This window comes from Castor canadensis, chromosome 2 (genome assembly GCF_047511655.1).
Source record: "Castor canadensis chromosome 2, mCasCan1.hap1v2, whole genome shotgun sequence".
NCBI classification, from domain to species: domain Eukaryota; kingdom Metazoa; phylum Chordata; class Mammalia; order Rodentia; family Castoridae; genus Castor; species Castor canadensis.
Genome location: NC_133387.1, coordinates 106329940 through 106355357, shown reverse-complemented (window position 1 = coordinate 106355357; position 25418 = coordinate 106329940). Strand labels below are relative to the sequence as shown.

The 25418-nt window shown below is 40.5% G+C and overlaps 1 protein-coding gene across 9 annotated transcripts; it reads right to left on the bottom strand.

Moving 5' to 3' along the window:
- Nucleotides 1-22896, bottom strand: LOC109689118 (uncharacterized). 9 transcript variants are annotated; one of them, XM_074065481.1, is made up of 6 exons: nt 22792-22861; nt 22221-22259; nt 14199-14315; nt 4672-4832; nt 3786-3878; nt 1-2125 (listed from the first exon to the last, which is right to left on the bottom strand). In XM_074065481.1, exons 4-6 carry the CDS (start codon nt 4808-4810, stop codon nt 753-755), a joined length of 1605 nt encoding a protein of 534 aa, XP_073921582.1. In that variant the 5' UTR covers nt 4811-4832; nt 14199-14315; nt 22221-22259; nt 22792-22861; the 3' UTR covers nt 1-752. The 9 variants fall into 9 exon arrangements, with proteins under 9 accessions (XP_073921582.1, XP_073921580.1, XP_073921581.1 ...); XM_074065479.1 differs by lacking the exon at nt 14199-14315 and adding an exon at nt 20931-20995 and having other exon boundaries at nt 22792-22860; XM_074065480.1 differs by lacking the exon at nt 14199-14315 and adding an exon at nt 20931-20995 and having other exon boundaries at nt 22780-22846.
- Between the last annotated feature and the right edge of the window lie 2522 nt (nt 22897-25418).

The following is a 25418-nucleotide window of genomic DNA, read 5'->3' as shown; positions in this document are numbered from 1 at the left end:
TGGCTGAACAGAGTAGGTATTTATTTCTCACATGTAACAAATGGAGGATGCTGAGCCATCTGTTCTCTTCATTTCTGTCTTAAATCACAGTGACTGAGAGCACATATGCTCCCAACCCAAGTTGGGGAAGACAGCAAGGTCATTGTTACATTTCAGGCTGGGATGTAATGTTCATCATTATGTTTGAATCTACACACAGAGCTGTGAACGGTTGGCCAGCAGAAGAGGAGGACGAGAAACACAAACGGCTTCAGGAGGACACATAGCTAGTCTCGGCCATAGAGGATTTTCCTACCGGGAAAATTCTCTGATGTATCCTGAGGTTTTATTTCTGAGAAAGTAATTCAACCTTCAAAGGCTAGTCTCTTGTGAGTGGTCTCATGCTTGCAGAGGAGTGACTTCTGGCCAAAGGTTTTTCCACCCTAACTACGCTGATAGGACATCTACCCAGTGTGAATTCTCTCATGCTTGGTGAGTTGCGACTTCCAGCCAAAGGTTTTACAACACTCACTACGCTGAAAGGGCTTCTCCCCAGTGTGAATTCTCATGCATGGTGAGATCTGAATTCCAGACAAAGGATTTTCCACACTGATTACACTCATAAGGCTTCTGCTCAGAGTGAATTTTTTTATGCTGGGTGAGGTATGGCTTCAAGACAAAACATTTTCCACACTGATTACACTGATAGGACTTCTTCCCAGTGTGAATTCTCTCATGCTTGGTGAGTTGTGACTTCCAGTCAAGGTTTTACATCACTGACTACACTGATAGGGCTTCTCTCCAGTGTGAATTCTCTCATGCATGGTGAGGTCTGAATTCCAGATAAAGGATTTTCCACAGTGGTTACACTGATAAGTCTTCTCCTCAGAGTGAATTTTTTTATGCTGGTTGAGGTATGACTCCAAGGCAAAGGATTTTCCACATTGATTACACTGATAGGACTTCTCCCCAGTGTGAATTCTCTCATGCTTGATGAGTTGTGATTTCCACACAAAGGTTTTACAACACTGACTACACTGATAGGGTTTCTCCCCAGAATGAATTCTTTCATGCTCGGTGAGTCTTGACTTCCAGACAAAGGATTTTCCACACTGATTACAATGATAGGGCTTACTCCCAGAATGAACTGTCTCATGCTTGGCAAGGTATGACTTCAAGCCAAAGGATTTTCCACATTGATTACACTGATATGGCTTCTCCCCAGTGTGAATGATCTCATGACAGGTGAGGTGTGCCTTACGACCATACGATTTTCCACATTGATTACACTGATAGGGTTTCTCCCTACTGTGAACTATTTCATGTTTGGTGAGATGTGACTTCAAGCCAAAGGATTTTCCACACTGATTACACTGATAGGGCTTCTCCCCAGTGTGAATTCTCTGATGCATGCTGAGGTATGACTTCAAGCCAAAGGATTTTCCACACTGATTACATTGATAGGGCTTCTCCTCAGTGTGAATTCTCTCATGCCTGCTGAGGTGTGACTTCAAGCCAAACGATTTTCCACATTGATTACATTGATAGGGCTTCTCCCCAGTGTGAATTCTCTTGTGATTGGTGAGTTCTGAGTTCTCACCAAAGGTTTCTCCACATTGATTACACTGATAGGGCTTCTCCCCAGTGTGCATTATCTCATGTATAGTGAGGGTTGACTTCTCATGAAAGGATGTTCCACACCTAATATACTGATAGGGCTCCTGCCCAGTGGGAATCATCTCATGCTGGGTGAGTCCATACTTCCAGACAAAGGATTTTCCACACTGATTACACTGACAGGGCTGCTCTCCAGTGTCAGTTATTTCATGCTTGGTGAGCTGTGATTCCTGGACTAAGAACTTTCTGCACTGATTACACTGACATGGTTTCTTACCTGTATGCATCCCCTCTGCCCTACTATTGAGATGCGTGGTCTCACATACATTCAACTCCTCAGGCGTCACTACTAAAGAACCTGCAAGCTGTACAATCAAATTTGAAATATGGTGTGAACTCAAAGGAAAGGCCTCTCCTAACATAACCCTCTCCATAGTTGCTGTGTTGTTCATAGTGATTCCACTTTGCCACAAATGTCTATCTTGACGATCCACACTGGTCTCAATTATGACATCCACACTTTGGACAACTAAAATGAGAAAAGAAGAAAATAGCCACATACATGAAAAACATCTAAGTATTTCTATGAAATGTGCATAAAAGATTCTACTCCTACTGGTGTAAGATTTTATAAAAATCACAACAGGTGTTGGCTGGCAAGTAAATCGTTTTCTTCCTACTGAATTAATGTAATATATCACACTGACAAATTTTCGTATGTTGAACTGTTTTTCCTTGCTTCTTTAATTTTTATTCCATGCCATAGTATTTCAATAAAATATTTATCAGCAGCCTAGTCATGGTTCTCCATGGAGTGCTTCTCCCCTGCCATTTCTTTTCCCCATTCATTTCCTCTACTGTTCTGACAATGTTGGGGTCTCATGCTGCTCTTCTTTGAATTATTCTACTTTAGAGGGTTCAAACATTTTCAGGATGAGAAACTTGCAGAATAGAATTGAGGTACAACTAACTGCCACTATGCTTCACTACATTAAGTCTGGACTGTTCTCATTTATCACTAACTCCCTAGGTAAATTTGTTTGCAAGTTGAAATAAATAATAGTAAGTGAGTAATTAAACTTAAAGCCAATTTCCAAAACTGTGCTTCCAAGAGTCAAGTAGACCTCAACTGAGATTGTCATTTTCACCTATTATGCGTAAAATTTTTAAAACAGAAAGTGAAACTCAAGCTCTCCCAAGGTAAAAAATAATCCCGCTATGAATGTAGTACACTGGAACACTACTTGACCAGCACACGAGAGGCCCTGAATTCATTCCACAGCATAGCAAATTTAAACAAACATCACATAAGACAATCTTCTCTAACCAACCTTCCCATAAGATCACATCTGATGTTTCTTTTTCTCACTTTGATTAAATATTCCTCATGATTCTTTTTTGACTATTTCAAATACATTAATTTTTCTCTCAGCAAAATGTAAATTCTATGAAAGAGACATTATTCTGTTACTTTCTGTCATTTGTACAACTATAAAATTCCCAGGACTTCTAAATCAGCTCCAATAGATTTGCTGAAGCATAAATAATTTGTGAATAAATGTCAGACAATATAAATCCATGAGAAACTAGGCATGGGGACAGAACAACAACTGGGGAGGGAGAAGCAGGAAGATCGAGACAACAAGGCCACCCAAAGTACATACCAGGAGTCTGTCAAAAAAAATTTAAAACCGTGCCACATGTAAACACATATAATTCTAGCAAAGCAGGTTTTGAGATTAGGAAGATATTGATTCAAAGGCAGTCCTACACAAATAGTTCACAGGACCCCACCTCCAATATAACTACAGCGAAATGGGCTGGAGGTATGGCTTAAGTGGTACAACACCAGCTTTGCAAGCTCAAAGCCATGAATTCAAGCCCCAGCCCCACAAAAAAATTTTAAGTAATTTAAAAAATCCATGAGGATGGAGGATGGGACAATTGAGAATACTGAGAAAGTAAAAAGCAAACAAAAAGACTTAAGATTAGGGTTTAGATTTGGGATAAAAGGTAACAATATATGTGTGAGAGCCCCCCTTGCAATCTGTAATGCACAGGTTTGATGGGTAGAAGGCCAATGTCCTCAGGTCTGCAATCTGCAAGATAGCCTGATGAAATCAGCACAACACAGCCAACATTTGCTTGGCTCCACTGTCATGGCCTCCAGCCAGTATGCAGTGACTGACCTGGTGGGCTTAGGTTTGGAGGTTCTTTACTCATCTGTGGCTCTGCTCCTTGCTCCAGCTTGAAGATCAGCTCAGGTTTGGTGATGCATTGCCCTGTACATCCAAACAAAGGGAAGGATATCGACAAATGAATAAGTGAGAATTTTTACCCCACCATCCTTTTCTGCAAGGATGGAAATGTTCTGTCTGTGCTGCCATCAACAGAGCTGCTAGCCACATTGCTTACCAAACACTTGAAGTAGGATGAGTCTCACTGAGGAGCTACATTTAAAATTTTGTTCAATTTCTTTCTCATTATTCTTTAAGGGATATATTAGCATATTATAGTTGTATCATGGATACACAGTGACATTTACAAAGTCCTTATAATATATCTTAGTTAGATTCACCACCTCCATCATTATCCTTTACCTCCCTCCACCCATTGTCAGAAAAGTTTCAATAGGTCTCATTGATCCATTTTCATATGTGAATACATAATATCTCCGAGACTTTCACCTGTTCCTAATGCCATACCAACACCTGGACTTGTTCTATCTTCTTGACCTTCATTTTCTTAAAAAAAGACATTTTTGTTTATGGTTATAAACAAAACGGTTATACAGGGAGTTTCATTGTGACATTTCCAGATAATATATATACATATACATATATATGTAAATATGCCTTATGCCATGAACTGATTCATGCACTCCATTATAAATCAGGTTTTTCAGCAAGACAAACCCCAGCTTTGGAACTGTGCAATGAAGGGGAGCTCTACACTTTTCATGAGAGAGGGTGAATAACTGAATTCTTCATGGGATGGAACTATGCACCTACAGAGTTTTCATATATTTACTAAGACCACATTTGCTCCTAAGTAATACAGGGCAGTTTCACTCACCCAGGGACACCAGGCTGCTGTAGGTCTCCAGCATCACCTCCCTGTACAGGGTCCTCTGAGCATCGTCCAGGTCCCGCCACTCCTCCCAGGAAAAGTCCAAAGCCACATCCTCAAATGACACCAACTCTTGGAATGCCATCTTTGTTCTCAATTCACCAGCCCTAGGATATGAAAGTTCTGGCTTTTGTATGTGGGGGTGGGAGTTGAGGGGGGAATCTCATATACATTTCTTAAACAATGCAGTTTCTTTCATACTCCATAGGATAAAGGAAAGTCACAGAAATGTATTGCCTTTGTAATAATTTCCCAAATACTAAAGGTACTATAACAAAGTTTAGTGATACATCTAAAAACACTCATTTTGGTAGATATGCAAGTATGTGTAAAAATAGGCCTGGTGATACATGGCTGTAATCCCAGCAATGAAGAGAATAAGACAGGAGTACTGGGAGTTCAAGGACAATCTGGGCTACATAGGTAGTCAACTCCATTTAAAAAAATGTGGATAAAATTGAAGTACCTTATGATCTGATATGAAGATATTAAATATAAATAAAAACCCTCCATCTGATAGATGAATTCATTTACACCTTCAATGTAAATGAAGCAAGGAAGAACATACAATTCTATTTTGCATGATGAATATGCACTTCACTGAGAAACACAGAAGACTTTCCACTGCTAAAAACATGTTCTCATGGCTGCAAGACAACAGCAGAAGTCCACTCACAGCCACACAAACAACACTCACCACATTAATGGAACTCCGTGGAGTACTGTGTTGAGCTGAATGAACTGGACCATGATGAGAGATGAACACAATATGAAGGCACCCATTATGCACTCTATATACATAAACAATCTCTAACAAGAAATTTAATGTACTTGTTGTTTTCCAAAGACTTCTAAGGTAAAGTACGTACAAAGGCATCATAACATTTCCTTCCTAACTCCAAAAGATGCTGGTATTCACTCCAGGCATTTCTGCCATTTCCCAAACAACACATGTAAAATGTGAGGTCAGGTGAGCAAACTGAGGAGATCTACATTTCAACAGTCATCCCTGGGAGAAAATTTGGAAAGGCTTAAGGGAGAGTTAAAGAGCAAAAACCAGAGTGAAACATCAGGTCACAAAGAAGTAGGACCGCAGAACAGAGAATTAATCTTAAAAAGATGAAAAAAGAAAAGGGCAGGAACAGAATTTGGTTAAGAATTCGCTGAATAAAAATAAAAACATTTTATTTCTAGATAAAATGCATGATTGCTGCCTCTTACATACTGGCACTGTTACGTGAACTTTGGAAAATGAAAGAATACAACATCAGGCTGGGTGCCTCTGGTTCACCCATATAACCCTACTTATGTTGCAAGCACAGATCAGTATGGTCCTGGTTCAAAGCCAGCCAGGGCCAATAGTTCATGACACCCTATCTTGAAAATATCCAACACACACACACACACAAGAAAACAACAATAAAAGAAACCTTTCAAAGAAAAGAAAATACCAACATTAATAAATGGGGCTGGCAGAGTGGTTCAAATAGTACAGCACCTGCTTAGCAAGTACATGGCCCTGAGTTCAATCCCCATCACTGCCAAAAATGAATAAATACTTGTAATACAATGGCAGAAATGACACAGACTTGAATGTATCACATTTAGAACATCAGCGGCTACATATATGGGATGGCCAACTACCAATTACATACATGATTCCAGAGTTCAGAAGAGAGATGTAAGCTGAAGGCAAGAAAATTTGTTAATGAACACAATTTTAATCCTGCCTAAAGTTATCACAGTGAATGAAATGGGTAGACTTCTAAAAAGGAAAGTAAGAAGAAAAGAATATAAAGAAATTAGTATTTCCTGATGGGGACAAGAAATACACTACAAAGAAAGAATATTCAGAGTTTGTCACAAAAGAATTTTAAAAGCTCAAGGTTAAGAAATCTAACGCTTTTATGGTGGTGCATGGCTGTAATCCCAAGACTCAGGGAGCTGAGTCAGGAGGATCATGAGTTTGAGGCCAGCCTGGGCTACACAGTGAGACCCTATCTCAGAATCAAAAATGGAAAAAAGAACTTCACTAATATAATTAAATCTATTCACATTCTATGGCAAAAAAAAATTGTTTCAATGGTTCACATAGACACTGAGAAGGTTGTTTTTCAAATACCACACTGGGCCAGACATGGTGGTATACACCTTGAACCCAAGTACTCACTAGGTGGAGAATGGAGGATCCAGTGTTCAAACCCAGTCTAAGCAACAGAAGGACAATAAGGCCAGTATGAGCTAAAGAAGAATTCCACCTCAAAAATATATAAATAAATGAAAATACAAGTATAATCCTGTTATCAGTTGGGCTTTAATTAGGATATGAAATGCCCTACAGGCCCAGGTATGAAAGGCTAGGACTTAGCCCGTAGAGGGACAGGCAGATGGTAGAATCTTTAAGAGGTCATGCAAGGTCTGCCCTCGAGCAGATATTGATAACTAGCCAATTCTTGTCTCTCTTTTACATCCTGGCTATGAGGTAAGCAGCTTCCTCTGCCATGAGCTTCTGCCATGATGTACTTTTGAGCCTTGCACAGGCCCAAAGGCAATGAGGTCAAGTGTGACACATTGAAAACCCCATGGCAACAGACAATATAAATCTTTCTGCCTTTTAAGTTGATTGTCTCAGGTATTTTGACACAATGATAGAAAGTAGGTAGACACAGGAAGCTATCACTCCATCCCAAAATCCGATCCAGAGCTGAAGAAACTCAAAAACAACACCTCTTCCTGGATCCAAACCAGAGTACAGGAGACAGAGGACACTGCAGCTGATAGTAGCCATCATAGAAAAACACAGCTTATCCTCCCCTATATCTTACCATATTGCCAAATTATTATTTACAACAGTTTCTTTTATTTGGCATGACATGCCAGGCAATGAAGAAAATACTTCACGGCATAGTAAAACAGCAAACACCACAATTTTAAGGGGCAGAGGATGCATCAGGACCAGACATGGCATTACCACAGAGCAAATTCAAAACTCTGATTAAGGCACTAAGGAAGCTAATAGATATACTATACACAGCGTGCAAGGACAGATGTGTATTAGCTACAAGAATTTCAATTAAATGAAAACATATATGATGGCTCACACCTGTAATTCTAGCTACTCAGGAGGCATAGATAAGGAGAATCAAGGTTCGAAGCCAGCCCAGGCAAACAGTTCTGGAGACCCTATTTCAAAAATACTCAACAGAAAACAGGGTTGTCAGAGTGGCTCCAAAGGTACAGTGCCTGACTAACAAACATGAGGCCCTGAGTTCAACCCCAGGACTACCAAAAAAATAAATACATACAAACATATATGAATTAAAAGTAAATGGATGGAGACAGGGTGAATTTGAAAAAACTACATTACATGCACGTATGTGTCTGGAAATATCACAATGAAACACATTAGTGCAATTAATATACACTAATAAAATGTTAATTAACAAAGTAAATGGAGAAAATATATGAAGCTAACACTAATTAAAACAAATCTGGGACTAGGGAAATAGCTATTTGTTGAGTACAAGCCTGGAAACTTAAAGGAAAAGGGGCATTAGGTAATAATACAGTCATCAATTCTGCACCATGCAACAATTCTGAACACGTATGCATCTCTCAACAGGATCTGCAAACATGTGAAAGCAACATTCTGAGAAGTGCAAGAAAAAGATGAACCGACAAGCACAACTGGAGATTTCAACAATTCACTCTCAAAAGTGGACAGATACACCAGGCATAGATCAGTATGACACAGTTCAACAAAACAACAGCTGGGGTCTCCCTGGCTTTATGTGGTTTGAGTCAGGCTTGTGAGAAAAACCTGGATGTCTCTGCAGGTGGGGTTAGGGCATTCAGCACATTTCATTGACAGCCAGATGTTATAAAACTGTTTTCTGCTTGCTCATGTTCCTTCCCATAAATCTCCCTGTTATAATTCTATGCATGAGATGCCAGCAATATTCATGAAGCCTTAAGTAGGAAAAAACACCAAAAGTTTATGACAGGTGACAGAAGGGCTACACTGCATTAGTGTAGCCCCACTTTCAGAAGTGGTTGGCATTTGTTATTACTGCACTTTGGAGAATGCAGGGGACCAAAACAACTCCTATGTTAACTATGAAAGGGGGATTTTTCTAACTGAGGAGGTTTGAATCTTATTTTCCCTGCCAGTCTTCATCTTAACCCTGTATGCCCTGGACCCCTACATCATGGTGCCTGTTATCTCCCTGTCCACACACACCCAACACACAGTGAAGACAATGACATGAACTGTTGGGGGCTTGGGGCTGTGGACTCACCCTGCATGCACTGATCTGAATGTTTATTCCTATCCAGCCCCTGTGCCAGTGTTTTGATTATAGCCTAGTCCTAGTCCCAGGAAATATTCTCATGCCTTTTCACTGTGCTCTCTGGGCTCTTGCCATTCTCCGGGTTGTTATGTTTCTTTAAGAAAAGCCTCATTTTGCAGTTGATGAACTTTCTTCACCTATGGCTTGCTTACATTAAGTAGAGTATCCAATGGACCCCTTTTCATTTGGTGTTTGAGTGCGTGTTGGTGTGCGTGTGTGTGTGTATTGTTGTCAGGGCCTCATGAATGCTAAGCATAAACTCTACCACTGAGCTAAACCTCTAGTTGTCCCTACTGTTCATTTTTTCTGACTCTCATCTCCTCTTACAGGCAATGACTCAGTGTAATACTTTTCATCTAAGAACTGCTTTTCTACCAAAAACAGTGCTTAGAGGAAAATTGATGGCATGCAATGTGTATAACAGACAACAACAAGGATATAGAATCAATAACTTGACTTAAAAGCTTTGGAAACGGGGGGGAAAGTAAACGTTAAATCCAGTAAAAGGAGGAAACAATAAAAAGAACTATGAGCCAAACTAGTCATACTTAACAGAAACACAACAAAGAAATTCAATAATGACATTAAAAAAAAACTTCCTTTAAAACATCAAAAAAGAAGAAAAACAGAGGAGATGAGCCAATTCAGGTTATAATACACATATACATGGAAATGACACAAGAATACTCCTGTGTAGCTCTCCCCGCACATTTATATGAGTTTTTTTGAGATCGGGTCTCCTGAACTATTTCCCTGGGATGGCTTTTAACCTCAGTCTTCCTGATCTCTGCCTCCTGAGTAGCTAGGATTAGAGGTTTGAGTCACCAGGTCGGGCCTCTTAAATTTTTCTCTTTTTTCTTTTAGACATTTCAATTTCAAAAACAACTACTGGAAACAGTTTAACACTTCATATCTATGTTCCAAGAAGAATGTTCTCAGAATATAAACTACATCAACATACAAAATGATTCAGAGTTGGAGGCATGGCTCAAGTGGTAGAACACCTGCCTGGCAAGAATGAGGTCCTGAGGTTGTTGGTCCCAGTACCAACAAAAAATTAAAAAAGAGTGTTAGCATACAAACAATAGACAAACAGATTTTTGGCAAACAATGGAATAACTATCGGCGGTGGGAGAGACCTTGGATAAAAGAATAGTCATTCTTGAACATGTTATGAAAAGTACCATTTCTACCATGGACACGCAATCTGCAAGATTTCCAAAGTGAATAAATATTATAAAATTAAACTGATATGAAGATTTTAAGAAAGAAAAAACACAACTTCACTCTTCAAAAGATAAAGAACTTTTCTAAACATGCACTAAAGCAAACTCTACAGACCCACACCCTCGAATAATGCTCTGCACCAGAGTGTGGAAGGGATCTCACATATAAGAACTAACAAGAGAACCAGAGGTTCCATGTCTACAGTTTTCCTATGAGAGTATTCCCAGGCATACCCCCAAATCCTATTAGATCCCTGAACAGGGATATGTACTGGACACAAAAGGACACTCAAAGAAAATATTACTGAAGATAATCATAACAAAAGAAACCAGAATAAATCCCTGAATCACTGTGTAGATGTGAGTAACAAAACCAAATCAAGAGTCTGTCAGGACTTGGTAGTTCCCACCTGTAATTCCAGCTACTCAAGAGGCAGAGTTGAAGAGCATTGACCTTTGATCCCAGCCCAGGCAACAGACACACTACATCACAATTAATAAGCTGGGTGAGGTAGTAGCACCTGTGATCCCAGCTACAAGAGAGGTGACAAGCCACTGTGACAAGAGAGATGACAGCCACTGTCACTTGTAGTAAACTTTTAGGTGTTTTTCCCTACTAAATGCTTCATGAATATTGTTGACATCTCCTGCATACAACGATTTATGGAAAGGAACTTGTGCAACCAGAAATCAGTTATATAACATCTGGTTACCTGCTAATTGCCTTAAGGCCACTTGTAGAAACACCCAACCACATAAAAGCCAGCAAGACACCAGGCAACTGTACTCTTGACCTGCATGGCTCTAGCCCAGGTTTCTCCCTTGATGGTGTCACTTTCACCTCTAAGGAATGTGTGAAGCTTTGCCACACTTCCATGTCTCTCAGATCAATTCTTTGATCGTGACCCCAGACAAGAGCCTGACCTAATTGCCAGGCCCCACATAACAACCAGAACCTGATTCAATCAACCTTCCTACTAGTGTCAAAACAGGAAGGAAAAGACTCTGGTTGTACTGAGAGAGGCCAAGTACATTTTGAACTTTGGTGAAATGTGAGTAATTTGTGGCCAGAATACAAACTTCGTGCCACTAGTGACCTTCCAGTTGGGACAAGTGATATCTTGTAGCTGACCACACCTCCCTGAAGTAGACCAGAGACACAATGAAACCCATAACGTACACAACACAAGCCATACTGCTCTGTCCAGTTCCCTGAACCTCAAAATTGTGACAGGTAAAGAGAAGTTCCATTTAAATCAGTAAGTTTTTGAGATGTAACACCTTAAACATCACTAGAGACCACAGCAAGTATCTTGAAACATGGACTTCGGAGACTTAGATTTAACTTTAGGATCCAAATAAGTGAATACTAAAACACATTTCACAATTATATTCTGTCTCAAAATATAACTGTCGATTTAAAATGTTCAGCTAATGAAGCTATCACTTTTTATTCTTAACTACCTATAAACTACAGTTATACTCCAGAAACATAACCATACCTGGAACAAACATACATTTTTTGTTATTCATTCACAAATAGTTAGCTAAAATATCAGAGAAATTAAATGCAGTCTTTAAAGGACTTTGTACACATCACAGATCCTTTGGAAGTACATGAAACTGTATATTAAGAAAAAGTACAATTAGAGTCACTGACAAATGTATTTAAACAAGTTTGAAATTATGAAAATTTATGTTACTGGTTATCATTCTTTGCATATTTTTTCATTCACCTTTTCTCCAGTGTGTACCACTAACTCCTGAATGCTTTTGTCTAGGGCACTGCTGAGGATGTCACCATGTGTTCTCTTTAGAGGCACTGTTCTGTGCAAACACATTCTTCAGGTTTGGCCAGGAATGACATCTCCAGTTATAATGTTTATTCATGAGCATGGTCAGATCCCTACCTGCACTGTATTCAAACAGTAGGACAAAATGAAAAGAATAAACAAAAGTTGCACAAGTTGATTCCAGATGAGATTAGACCTGACAGAAAGGGAGGAGTACTGGAAAAAACACAACTTTTCAGGGTTGGATCACTGGCAGGACAGCTGTGCTACTGTATGTAAGGAAGTGTAAACCACCTACTGAGAAGACTGGGGCCCAGGATGGAGCACTTGGTTGAGTTCTGTTAAGGAGCAGAAAAAGCAGAAGAATTCTGGAATACAGAAGACATGGTGAGAAATGCTGTAACAGGGACTAACAAAGAATGTCAAGGAGCACATCGCAAATACTAGCTTCAAATCTGGCAAATGACAGTGATACAGCACAAATGAACAGTCAGAATGTCTGCCAGGAATTGTGATTTTGAACAGTGCGTACATGTGCATGTGGGATGACAGACAGGTAAAGAGTCACTGAACAACTTATGGCCAACTCAATCATCAAGATATTCCAGGTTTTGTCAACAAATCAAATATGGCCTTCCAAAAGCTGCCTGGGACCACATTGCTTTAACAACTCCTGAAAAACTTATTAAGAAAGAATTACATTAGCACCAGATAACCATTTCCATTGTAGAACATAAGAAGTGGTATTTCCAGGTTGGTCCTGAACAACTCACTATACCATCTATAAAAGCAGGTAATGTCTTAGCCTTTGGTGAAGTTTTTATGTCCCATGAGAGAGAACAGCAGACTTAGGAGTCAACAGACATTATCTGGTCCTGATTCTCCTGCTCAAAACTCTACACATTAGCAGGAAATACACACACACACACATCTCTCCATAGGAGAATAGTCCCCTATCCAAGAAAAGGCAACAAAGACCCTAATGAAGACATACCCACATGTCCATTAATTGGTAGAGACTAAACATAAAATTTATCATTGGGCCAGGTGTTGGCAGTTCACACCTGGAATCGAAGCTACTAAGGAGAGATAAGGAGTGATAGGTACCAGTTAGACAAAAGTGGTGGCCAAAAGAGGGGACAAGGAAATACATTATTTTAATAAATATTTAAGGGAGAGACTCTGACATGGAACCACGAGAGCCAGAACAGCTAGCTCTCTCCCATGTCCTTTTAGATGCGAAGTTACAGGAACAGGGAGATACAGAGGAGCTACCTGCTTCTGCTTACCTCTGGGAGATGTTAAGGAGCTGCAAGGATCTTTAGATGGGTGGAGAATAACCACAGGAAAGTTCTAAAGCACACCTACTGTCTCTTGTGACTTGGTGGGATGTGGGTGAGATTGGGTGTGAAAAGGGAGGCTGACCACTCCCTGTTTTAACAGACATCTCAGCCACCCAGACCAATTATATTTGACCACAGGTATTTCCCCAGCTCTCCAGTACAAGACTTACAAAATGGGGCCCAGAAATTTGAGTTTTGCTCCCATTTCCTGAATAGGGAGCAGGAAATCTGTGTGTTTCTCTCTCCCTCTCATTGTCTGTCTCTCCCTCTTCCTCTCTCTCTCTCTCTCCCTGTCTCTCATCTCTCTCTCCCTCTCTCTCTCTGTCCCTCTCTCCATGTCTCTACCTCTCTCTCTCCTCTCTCTCTCTCTCTCCACCCCCCACCAAATCCCTTGCTCTCACTCTAGAGAAAAACTTCCTTTTTATCTGTTGAAAGTGTAATGCTTTCCTAATAAAACTTTATTACATTCACTGAAGCTTTGCATCTTGCTTGAATTCTTCTGCTGCATGGAGAACCGGGTAATTGACTGGAGGATCCAAGATTGTGAATAGGCTGCAAAACCAGAAAGTGTGAGCTCCGTGACACCAAAACCTTGCTGAAATGCTGCAGCTACACTTGGCGAAAATAAAGCACCAAGGAGAATCAAAACCTCAACACCCTGAACCCCTAGCCTATAGGAAGTTTCTCCAAGCCTCATACACTGAGAAAACAAATGAGGTGCTGCCACCGCCACCCACACCACTGCCAAAACCAGCTCCAAACCTGCTGGGGAAACATTCGGCAGACCAAACAGGTGAGCACCAAGCATCACATGGTATTCTTCCAGCCACCCCTGGGATAAACCAGCATAGAACCCTGGGCAGACTGACTCCCCACACCCTGCAAAAAAAAAATAAAATAAAATAAACAAAGAAGTGAAAACTAGCACATGGCAGAGGGGGTGGGAACAATGAAAGCAGACCAGAGTAGGTAAGGGGTCAAAGAGCTAATCTCTGTGTGAACTATCAATAAACAAACAGCTGGAAAGACAGGAAGGCCGACAGGATGTGGTGATAAGCCACTGCCTGAAGTAGGGCAGGAAGCAGACCACAAAGCTCATATCCTGAGCCAGTGAGAAACACCCAAAGTCAAATGGCTCTGCAAAATTGAAATATAGCAAACAATCACAACACGCTGATGAATCACTGACCTTTCACCAAAGAAATGGGTGAGGCAAAAAACCAATACCCAGTAAACGAGCACAGCAAAATGCCATCTCCAAAGGAGGACAGACAGAGGACTAAAGATCTGATTTCCTGAACCTAAGGACAGCATACAAACTTAAGACTGCCACATCTCACTGAGGGAGGAGCTGACCAAGCAGTTGCCACTGAAAGACAGAAGAAAAAACACTACCCACAATACAACCACCAGGCTATACTACAACAAAACTTCTGCCTAAATACCAATGTTAGGACTGGATGCTGGAGGAGTAACACCAGAACTTAAACTAAGACTGAAATTCTATTGCTCCTGAACCTGGAGTTTTTCTGTTTGTTTGTTTGTTTGTTTTTCTTTCTCGTTTGTTTGTTCATCTCTCCCCACTGACATGTTTGGGTTTTTTTGGTATTGTTGTAAATTTTATTATTGCAGGTTTTCTATTTTTACTAATACTCCTATTTTTTTTCATTTTTTTCCCTTCTTCCCCCATCCAGCACTCATTCTGCCCCCCTCACCCACTCTCTTCTACCAACCCTCACCTACCCTTCCATTTTCCCTAACATGTCACCAGACTACACCTCCCTCCTTCAAACTCATCACCCACTCACAACCTACTATACCAACTTTACACAACCTCAAACCCTGCAATCCCTAAGACAAACACCCTCTTCTACAACAACAGAAATATACCCAAACACATACAAGGACCACAAATACAGCAGCCCCCTCACTGCTTTCCACACTCATCCACCCCACTTCCCATCTTTACTGCAACCCTATCAAACTACCCAAATTTTTATACCTAGCATTAAAAACATTAATTTCTCCCATCCCAACTCCCACTGCTTACAGATACTACCACCAGGGGATCATATATACAACACATAAACTACTGGTTGGGTATTAAACCTGTGAATTAGTCAATACTAAATTACACCCAGAACAAGGACAGAAATAGCACCCACACACTTAGGTAAAAAACCAATACAGACACAAAACAAAAATTATATCAAGGGAAAGAAAACAGGTGATTGCAACCACCAACTAGCCTATCAAGAACACACTTGCACAGTACCAAGTGGAGTGATGGGAAGAAGAAAATGGAATGGAAACTAGTCTCTTGGCCAAAATAATTTAATACAGGATTCAGAGGGAATTGAAGTAAACAGATACCCAGTTCTGGACTCCAACAAAACAAAGATAAAAGACAGCAATGAACCCAAGAATGACAACAAGAACAATCTGAAAGAAGAAATCCTGCAAGTAATCACAGAATTTCATGAAGATGACACTACACATGATTAACCAAATTGTCCGAGAAGAACTCAAGAAATTTCAAGACACCAAAACTACAGAATACACAAAAACACAGAAACAAATAAATGAACTCACAGGACCCTAAACAAACACCAAAGTGAAACAAAGAACACTATAGATAGAGAGATATATGAATTAAAGATGAAAATAGACAATATTAAAGACGAAGTTACCCATGACATGGAAAATTTCAGAAAAAAGAATGAAACAGAAACACAAAACACAGTGGAAGGCCACATCAGCAGAGGAGAACAAGCAGAAGACAGAATCTCAGAACTTGAAGATGTAATGGAAATAAAAGGAAAAACTGAAGAACTATTACTCAACTCAAACCTGTGAAAGGAATATGTGAGAACTCATAGACTCCATCAAAAGACCAAAACTGAGAATCATGGGCATTGACAAAGCAGAAGAGGTCCAAAAGAAGGGACAGTAATATATTCAATAAAATAATAACAGGAAATTTCCCTAAACTAGAGAAAATTATGCCCATTCACGTACAGGAAGCCTCCAGGACACCAAACAGACTTGACCAAAATAGAACTACCCTACAAAATATTATCATTAATGCAAAAAGCACAGAGAATAGAGAAAGAATATTGAAGGCTGAAACAGAGAAAAAACAACTAACATACACAGATAAACCCATCAAAATCACAGATTTCTCAACCAAAACCTTAAAAGCAAGAAGGGCATGTAGTGAGTTATTCCGGGCACTGAATGAAAATAACTTCAACCCTAGGATACTCTACCCAGCAAAACTATCATTCAAAATAGACAGAGTAATAAAAGCTTTCCACGATAAGCAGAAACTAAAACCATATACGACAATCAAGCCACCACTACAAAAGAGTCTCCAAAAAATTCTTCCCAAAGAAAATGAAAGCAAACAAAACCATGAGAGGACAAGCAGTACCAAACCAAAAGAGAAGAAAAGACAGGGAATTAGAGAGTAACACAGATTCAGCTGCACACAATCAAACCCTTAAACAACAAAAACAACTAAATGACAGAAATCAAAACATACTTATCAATATTAACAATGAATGTTAACAGACTTAATTCCCCCATCAAAAGGCACCATTTGGCAAACTGGATTAAAAAGGAAGATCCAACAATCTCTTGTTTACAAAAGACACATTTCATTGACAGAAACAAGCACTGGCTAAGGGTGAAAGGCTGGAAGAAGATTTACAAAGCCAATGGACCCCAAAAACAGGCAGTAATAGTAATACTTATCTGGGACAAAGGAGACTTTAAACTTACATTGACCAAATGAGATAAAGAAGGACAATCCGTCATTAAAGGAGAAATACACCAAGAGGAAATAACAACTATCAACCCATATGCACCCAATGTCAGTGCACCCAATATCATAAAACATACTCTGGAGATCCTAAAAGCACATATACACTCCAACACAGTGGTAGAGAGTGACTTCAATACCCCCCATAACTAAGATAGGTCATTCCAAAAAAATTCAATAAAGAAATTCTGCAACTAAATCACACCATAGATCAAATGGACCTAGCTGATATCTACAGAATGATTTATCCAACATCTCCATATTCCTCAGAGCAGCCCATGGCACTTTCTCCAAAATTGACCAAATCTTAGGGCACAAGGCAAGCCTCAGCAAATATAAGAAAACAGAAATAATCCCATGCATTCTATCTGATCACAGTGCATTAGAACTAGAACTGAACAACAAAAATTATACCAAAAAACATGCAAATAATCTGAAGCTAAACAACACATTGCTCAATGATCAGTGGGTCACTGATGAAATAAAAGAAGAAACTAAAAGGTTCCTGGAATGTAATGAAACTGAAAAAACAACCTACCAGAACGTATGGGACACAGCAAAGGCAGTCGAAAAAGGAAAGTATATAGCCAAAAGAGCATATATTAAAAGGACAGAAAGATCTCAAATCAATGACCTAATACTACATCTCATACTCCTAGAAACACAAGAACAAGGAAACCCAAAACACACAAAAGGACAGAAATAATAAAAATAAGGGTCAAAAATAATGAAATATGAACAAAAAAACATAAAAAAAATCAAAAAACCAAAAAGCTGGTTCTCCGACAAAATAAACAAGATTGACAGAAAACTGGCAAACCTGACTAACATGAGGGGAGAAAATCACATATCAATAAAATCAGAAATGTAAAGGGGAGATGACAACAAACACCACAGAAATCCAGTGAATCATCAGAAAGTACTTTGAGAACATATATTCCAAAAAATTTGAAACTCTTGAAGAAATGGACACATTTCTAGATACTTATGAACATCCAAAATAGAACCAAGAGGATATTAACCACCTGAATACATCTATAACACAAAATGAAATTGAAGCAGCAGTAAAGAGTCTGCAAAAAAAGAAAAGTACAGGACCTGATAGATTCTCTGCTGAATTCTATCAGACCTTTAAAAAAGAATTAATACCAACTCTCCTTAAAATTTTCCATGAAATAGAAAGAAAAGGAACACTGCCTAACTCATTCTAGGAAGCCAGTTTTACACTCATGCCAAAACCAAAGACACGTCCAAAAAGGAGAACGACAGGCCATTCGCCTTCATGAACACTGATGCAAAAATCCTCTATTAAAAAAAAAAAAAGATCATTCACCACAACCAAGTCAGTTCATCCCAGGGATACAGGGGTTCAATTCTATAAATGTAGTACACCACATCAATAGAAGCAAAGACAAAAACCACTTCATCATCCCAATAGATTCAGAAAAAGCCTTTGACAAGATCCAACACAACTTAATGATAAAAGCTCTAAGAAAACTAGGAATAGAAGGAATGTACCTCAACATTGTAAAGACAATATATGCCAAACTTATAGCCAACATCATATCTACTGGAGAAAAACTGAAACCAGTTCCCCTAAAATCAGTAATGAGAAAAGGGTGCCCACTATCCCCACTCCTATTCAACATACTCCTGGAATGCCTATCCAGAACAATTAGGCAAGAAAAAATAAAAGAATACAAATACGTAAAGAAACTATCAAAATATCCCTATTTGCAGACGACATGATCCTATACCTTAAAGACCAAAAAACTCTACCCCAAAACTCATAGACAGCATAAACAGCTTCAGCAAGGTGACAGGAAACAAAATCAACTTACAAACTCATTAGTTTTTCTATACACCAAAAACAAAGTGAGAAAGAATAATGGAAACAATTCCATTCACAATAGCCTCAAAAAAATCAAATACCTAGGAAAAATATAACATATTATGTGAATGATCACTACAGGAGAGCTACCAACCCCTAAAGAAAGAGATCGAGGAACATTACAGAAGATGGGAAGATCTCCCATGCTCATGGATTGGTAGAATCAACACAGTAAAAATACTACCAAAAGCAATCTACATGTTTAATGCAATTCCCATCAAAATCCCAATGACATACATCACACAGATTGAAAAATCTACCGTGAAGCTCATTTGGAAACACAAGAGACCACAAATAGCCAAGGCAATACTCAGCAAAAAGATCAATGCTGGAGGTATCACAATACCCGACTTCAACTATATTATAAAGCAATAGCAATAAAATCAGCAAGGTAGTAGTACAAAAACAGATACAAAGACCAGTGGAACAGAACAGAGGACCCAGATACAAATCCACACAGCTATGCCCACCTTATTGTTGACAAGGGTGGCAAACATATACAATGAAGAAAAGACAGCCTCTTCAACAAATGTTGCTGGGATAATGGTTATCTACCTGCAGAAAACTGAAACTAGATCCATGTTTATCGCCCTGTACTAGCATCAACTCAAAATGAATCAAGGACCTTAATATCACACCTGAAACTCTGAACTTAGTACAGGAAAGAGAGAGAACACTCTGGAAACAATTGGTATAGGCAAGGACTTCCTCAACAGAACACCAGCAGCTCAGCAACTAAGAGAAAGGATGGAAAAAATGTGACTACATAGAATTAAGAAGCTTCTGCCCAACAAAAGAATTGGTCTCTAAACTGAAGAGACCACCCACAGAGAGGGAGAAAATATTTGCCAGCTATACATCAGACAAAGGACTGATAACCAGAATATACAGGGAACTCAAAAAGCTAAACTCCCCCCAAAATCAATAAACCAATAAAGAAATGGGGACCTGAACTAAACAGAACTTTCCCAAAAGAAGAAATTCAAATGGCCAGAAAACACATGAAAAAACGCTCACCATCTCTGGCCATAAAGGAAATGCAAATAAAAACCAAACTAAGATTCTACCTCACCCTTGTTAGAGCAGCTATCATCAAAAACACCAACAACAACAAATGCTGGCAAGGATGTGGGGAAAATGAACCCTCATACACTGATGGTAGGAATGCAAGCTAGTAAAACCACTCTGAAAACAATATGGAGACTTCTTAAAAAACTAAACATAGATCTGCCATGTGATCCAGCAATCCCACTCGCAGGGATATACCCAAAGGAATGTAATGCAGGTAACTCCAAAGTCACCTTCACACCCATGTTTGTTTTTATTTTTTCCTTTACCCAAATCGCCAAGTGGTAACATTTTTTTTTCTTTTATTTATATGTGCATACAATGTTTGGGTCATTTCTCCTCTCTTCCCTCCCCCTACCCCTCCCTCTCACCCCTACCCCCTCACTTCCAGGCAGAAACTATTTTGCCCTTATCTCTAATGTTGTTGCAGAGAGAGCATAAGCAATAATAGGAAGGACCAAGGGTTTTTGTTATATAGGATAGCTATACAGGGAGTTTTGACTTACATTGCTTACACACCCATGTTTACTGCATCGCTATTCACAATAAACAACTTATGGAAACAGCCAAGATGCCCCACAACTCATGAATGGATTAAGAAAATGTGGTATTTATACAAAATGGAATTTTACACAGCCATGAAGAACAATGAAAACTTGTCATTTGCAGTTAAATGGATGGAACTGGAGAACATAACCTTAAGTGAACTTACCAGGCTCAGAAATACAAAAATTGTATGTTCTCCCTCATTTGCGGACTTCAGATCTAAAACAAATGCTAAGACAAGAACAAATACAGGAGGAATAGGGAAAAGTAGGGAAGCCAAAATTAGAATGTGTTTGGTGTCCACATTGCAGAGGAGCTAATACAGTAACCTTAAAACGACAAGAGGTAAATATGGAAAGGTGACCAGGAAGAAAGGAAGAGGTCTGGGAGAGATGAATCAAAACAGGCTGTAATACACTTGGGCATGGAAGCAATGCTAGGAATCGCTGTGGATAGCTATCCTTATCCAACTAGCAAAAACGCTGTTTTCTTATTATTCTTTATGTTTACTCTTCAACAAAACTGGAGAAAAGGTCAGAACAGATTCTGCCTGGAAGAAAGGTGGATGTGGGGAGAGGGAGAGGGCAGTGGGCAGGGGTTAGAAATGGCCCAAACAAAGTATGCACATATGAATACATGAATAAAGAAAAAAAAAATTTTTTTAAGAACCAGCTAATTTTCAGGACCATGTTTCTGGTAACAGGAGGGCTGCGGTTGGCAGTCAGCCTTAGGCAAATAGTTCCAGAAACCTTACCTCAAAAATTCCCATCGAAAAAAAAAGGGGTTAAGAGAGTGGCTCAAGTAGCAAACTTGAAGCCCTGAATTAAAACCCCACTCCCAGTCAAAAAGAAAAATTACAATTAAAATAGGACTGATTAACACAATCAACTGACTCAGCAATAAATAATAATCGCAGTTCGAGGCCACCCAGGGAAATGTCTTGAGGCCCCACCTCCAAAATAACAGACCAAGGACTGGCAGGATCCCTAAAGTTGTAAGAATGACTACCCAGCAAACACGAGGCACTAAATTCAAATCACACTAACATGAAAAAAGAGAGGGAGGGAGGGAAGGAGCCAGAGAGAGAGAGTAAGATATTTTAAACAAACATTATGTCTTCGCTAAAAATACATCTGGAGCCCAAACACAACAATGACAAAATTTAACGTGTACTATTCAAAAACAAATGCACCCGGGGACTGGATGTGTGGGCACATGTCCTCAATTCCAGCTACACAGGAAGTTGAGGTAGGAGGAAGATCAGGGTCTGAGGATTTCCCGAGGCAAAAGCAAGCACTCTTTGAGGACTGGGGTGTGCCTCCAGTGGTAAAGCTGCTTCCTTCAAGGCCCTGAGTACAACTACCACCACCGCGAAATAAACAAACAAAAGGTTATGGTAAAGAGACCCAGTCTGAAAAATTCACTACAAGCAAAAAGGGATGCGGGTGTAGCTCACGTGTGCAAAGCTTGCGATGCCCTGGTCCAAATCCCAGTACTGCCAAAAAAAGAAAACATAAAATCACTTGGGTTATAGGAGGAACTAATTACTTCCCACAGGACTCCAGAAGCACAGCCCCACTGTAATTCCTCCTCTTTTCATAGAGACATGTATGCTGCAACTCAGCATTTTTGCTGATGCCCGTGCATTACAAATGCACCTGGAATTGGGAACACTGTGCCCGGAACAGTTCCAAGGAGACCCTCCACGCACCCGCAAGGTAACGATCCGCAATGTGCCACTGTCGCGGCCTGGCCACGAGGACGCCACTAGATGTGACAGGACCAAGTGAGCAAAGGCTTTGCTCCAAGGTGCGCCTTCCTGGCCGCAGTCACACTGCAGACGCGCGGCCGAGCAGTGACACACATGGCTGCCGCGACTTTCCCTCCCAGCCCGGCTCGGCTAAGCCCGCCATCTGTATCACAGACCGGGGGACGACCACCTGCGGTTCTGCCTAAACCTCCTCAGGGTCGCCGCTCCTGCACGCCAGGGTCCCCGTGGTGGGTTTCTCTCTCACCATAATACAGACCTTCTGAGATTCAGTGGACGAATTCAAAGCCCCACCTCAGCTTCCTCAGACAGCAGGTCTGGAACTTCCGGGAATAAACTTCCGGGAGGAAACTAGAAGGAGCAGGGCAGCGCCTGCGCAGAAGTAATCCGGAAGACCACTGCTGTTGGTGCTGGTGACTGGAATGGGGGAGACTACATTTCCCACAAGGCGTTGCGAATTTCACACAAGGCCAAGGGACACTTCATCTCCCTGGAGGTCTTACTGCAAGTAGAGGAGCATGAGCTGCTTTAGGATTGGTCCATAGCACGCGGTAGACATGTGGACTCCTGCTTCTTTATTAAATTCTGCTCTCACAATCCAGCACAATGTGGGACAAATAGTTTAAAACTTTTAGCTTATTGCGCTGGAGCGTTGGCTCAAGCTTGCTATTCCAGACTCCAAGCGAAGGATTTGGGTTGGAGGCCAGCTATGGCAAAATTTCTAAAGACCCCATCTTCATGGACGCTCCTGTGCCCCAGTTTATCCATCTGCTGTCCAGGGGGGGGTCCCTGGAATTACTGGCATAGGATTTCATTCTGCACAATGTGAGGTTTTGACCTCAAAGACTTCCTCCCAGGTAAGGCAATGACATCTAGAAGACAGAGGGAAAACACGCCACCCCGCCCAGCTGAGTAAATTCCTATCTCCAAACAATCTTTTAAAATAAGGGGGAGAAAGGCCAGGAGCTGGGGCAGAGTCTGGCCACTGGAAAGGAAAATTTTAAGTAGCAAGAAATTCATAAGGATCTCGCAGGGCTTGTAATATTGCAGCCACAGCAGTGCCAATGTCATTGGTATTCAGTAATTATGAATGTCACAGGGAAAACTAGCGACACTGTATATCTTATTTTAGGACTGCAGAGGCAACACGTGGCCTCTGGAGTAAGAGTCTTGTCTTACAATCTTTGTACAGATGAGCCTCAGTGCTGGGATGAATAAAATGGGCTTTAGTGGTATTCATTACTCCATAGAGCTGTTAGGATCAATACAGTATTTAGTAAATGATAGCTGCTGTTGATTGTGTTAGATTAAATACGGTGAAAGTGCCAGTATTTGGCTGGGACCTGCATTGTTCACCTAATGGTACGAGGCAGGCTAAGATAGGGAGACACCAGGACCCTTCTGACTTAATATTACATTTCAGGTTGAACATTTTTCTCCCTCTCTCTGAGCCTTCCTTTCCATTGAATATATGTGCAGATTGTTCACACCTTAGGTTAAACCACCACCTTAGCCCAGAGGCTACACAAAGCCTTCTCTATGCACTGATTTTTGGTGATCCAAAATCACCCAGGTTTTTCCTCTCCCATAGGTTAACACAGGTTTTAAAATCACCTGGAAACACGGAGCACTCTCTGTGCTTCCACCTCATACCTGCCCCTCCATGGCCTCTTGTAACTTTTTCCCTAACCTTTTATAACCCTTTATGATCACGCTCAATATGTCTACATATCCTGCCTGGATGCATCCACGTGGGAAATAACGATCTGCAGTTTCTGTTTTTCAGCCTGTACAATCTATGGCAGGTTCCCATGTTTTTCTAATCCCCCTTAGCTGGATCCCATTTGCAGCAGGGTTGAGAACTAGTGTCTTGGAGGCATCACTCAAGTGGTAGCATGCCTGCCTAGCAAGCACAAAAACACAGTGAACTAATGTCGTAATCTCAGTTTATTTGTGGGGCTCTCAAAAACAAGTTTTTTTACATCCCACCACCCTGGAAGCCCACCATCATTGTAAAGTGCTTTTCTAGCTCCTTCTGAGATTAACAGCCCAAGCATTCTTCCCCCCATTACAGGTGCAGACTCCCTTGCTTAATGATCAACTTCTCCTAAATGATGTTATCTTGTGCAGCAGACTGTCAGCTAACTTCAAACTCCACTTCCAAACAGAGGAGTGAGCTCTTCAACATGAAATCCTTGGATCACTTGGCCTTGGGACCAAGAATGTCCTGGCTGTTCCCCAAATGCAGACAGATATGCTGGATCCTCTATTGTCATGGTGTTTGACACCATGGTTCACAAGGCTAACTCTGGACTTTTCTCATTTTCTTATCAACTCCCCAGGTGACATGTGCTGTACATGTAAATACCAGCTTCAACCTACCAGTTTCTAAATTTGTGATTCCAAGAGTAATGTAGACTCTCAAATATGGATCTTCTTATTCATCTGTTATGTGTAAAATTATGAAAACAAGAACTGAAACTCAAGCTATGCCGGGGGTGGGGTGGGGAGGAAAAACTATGAATGTAGCCCAGTGGCACACTACTTGACTACGACACTAGAGGCCCTGGGTGCAATCCCCAGCACAGCAAATTTAAACAAACTCCACCTAAGATTATCTTCTCTTCTCATCTTTTCTGGTGTGTGTGTGTGTGTGTGTGTGTGTGGTACTGGGACTTGAACTCAGGGTGTATCGCTTGAGGAACTCTACCAGCCCTTTTTGGGTTAGGTATTTTTGATGATTGGGTCCACAAAATACTTGCCTGAGCGGCTTCCAACCATGATCCTCCTGATCTCTGCCTCCTGAGTAGCTAGGATTACAGGGGTAAGCCACTGGTTCCTGGCACTAGTCATCCTTACTGAATGATTACATCTCATGTTTCCTTT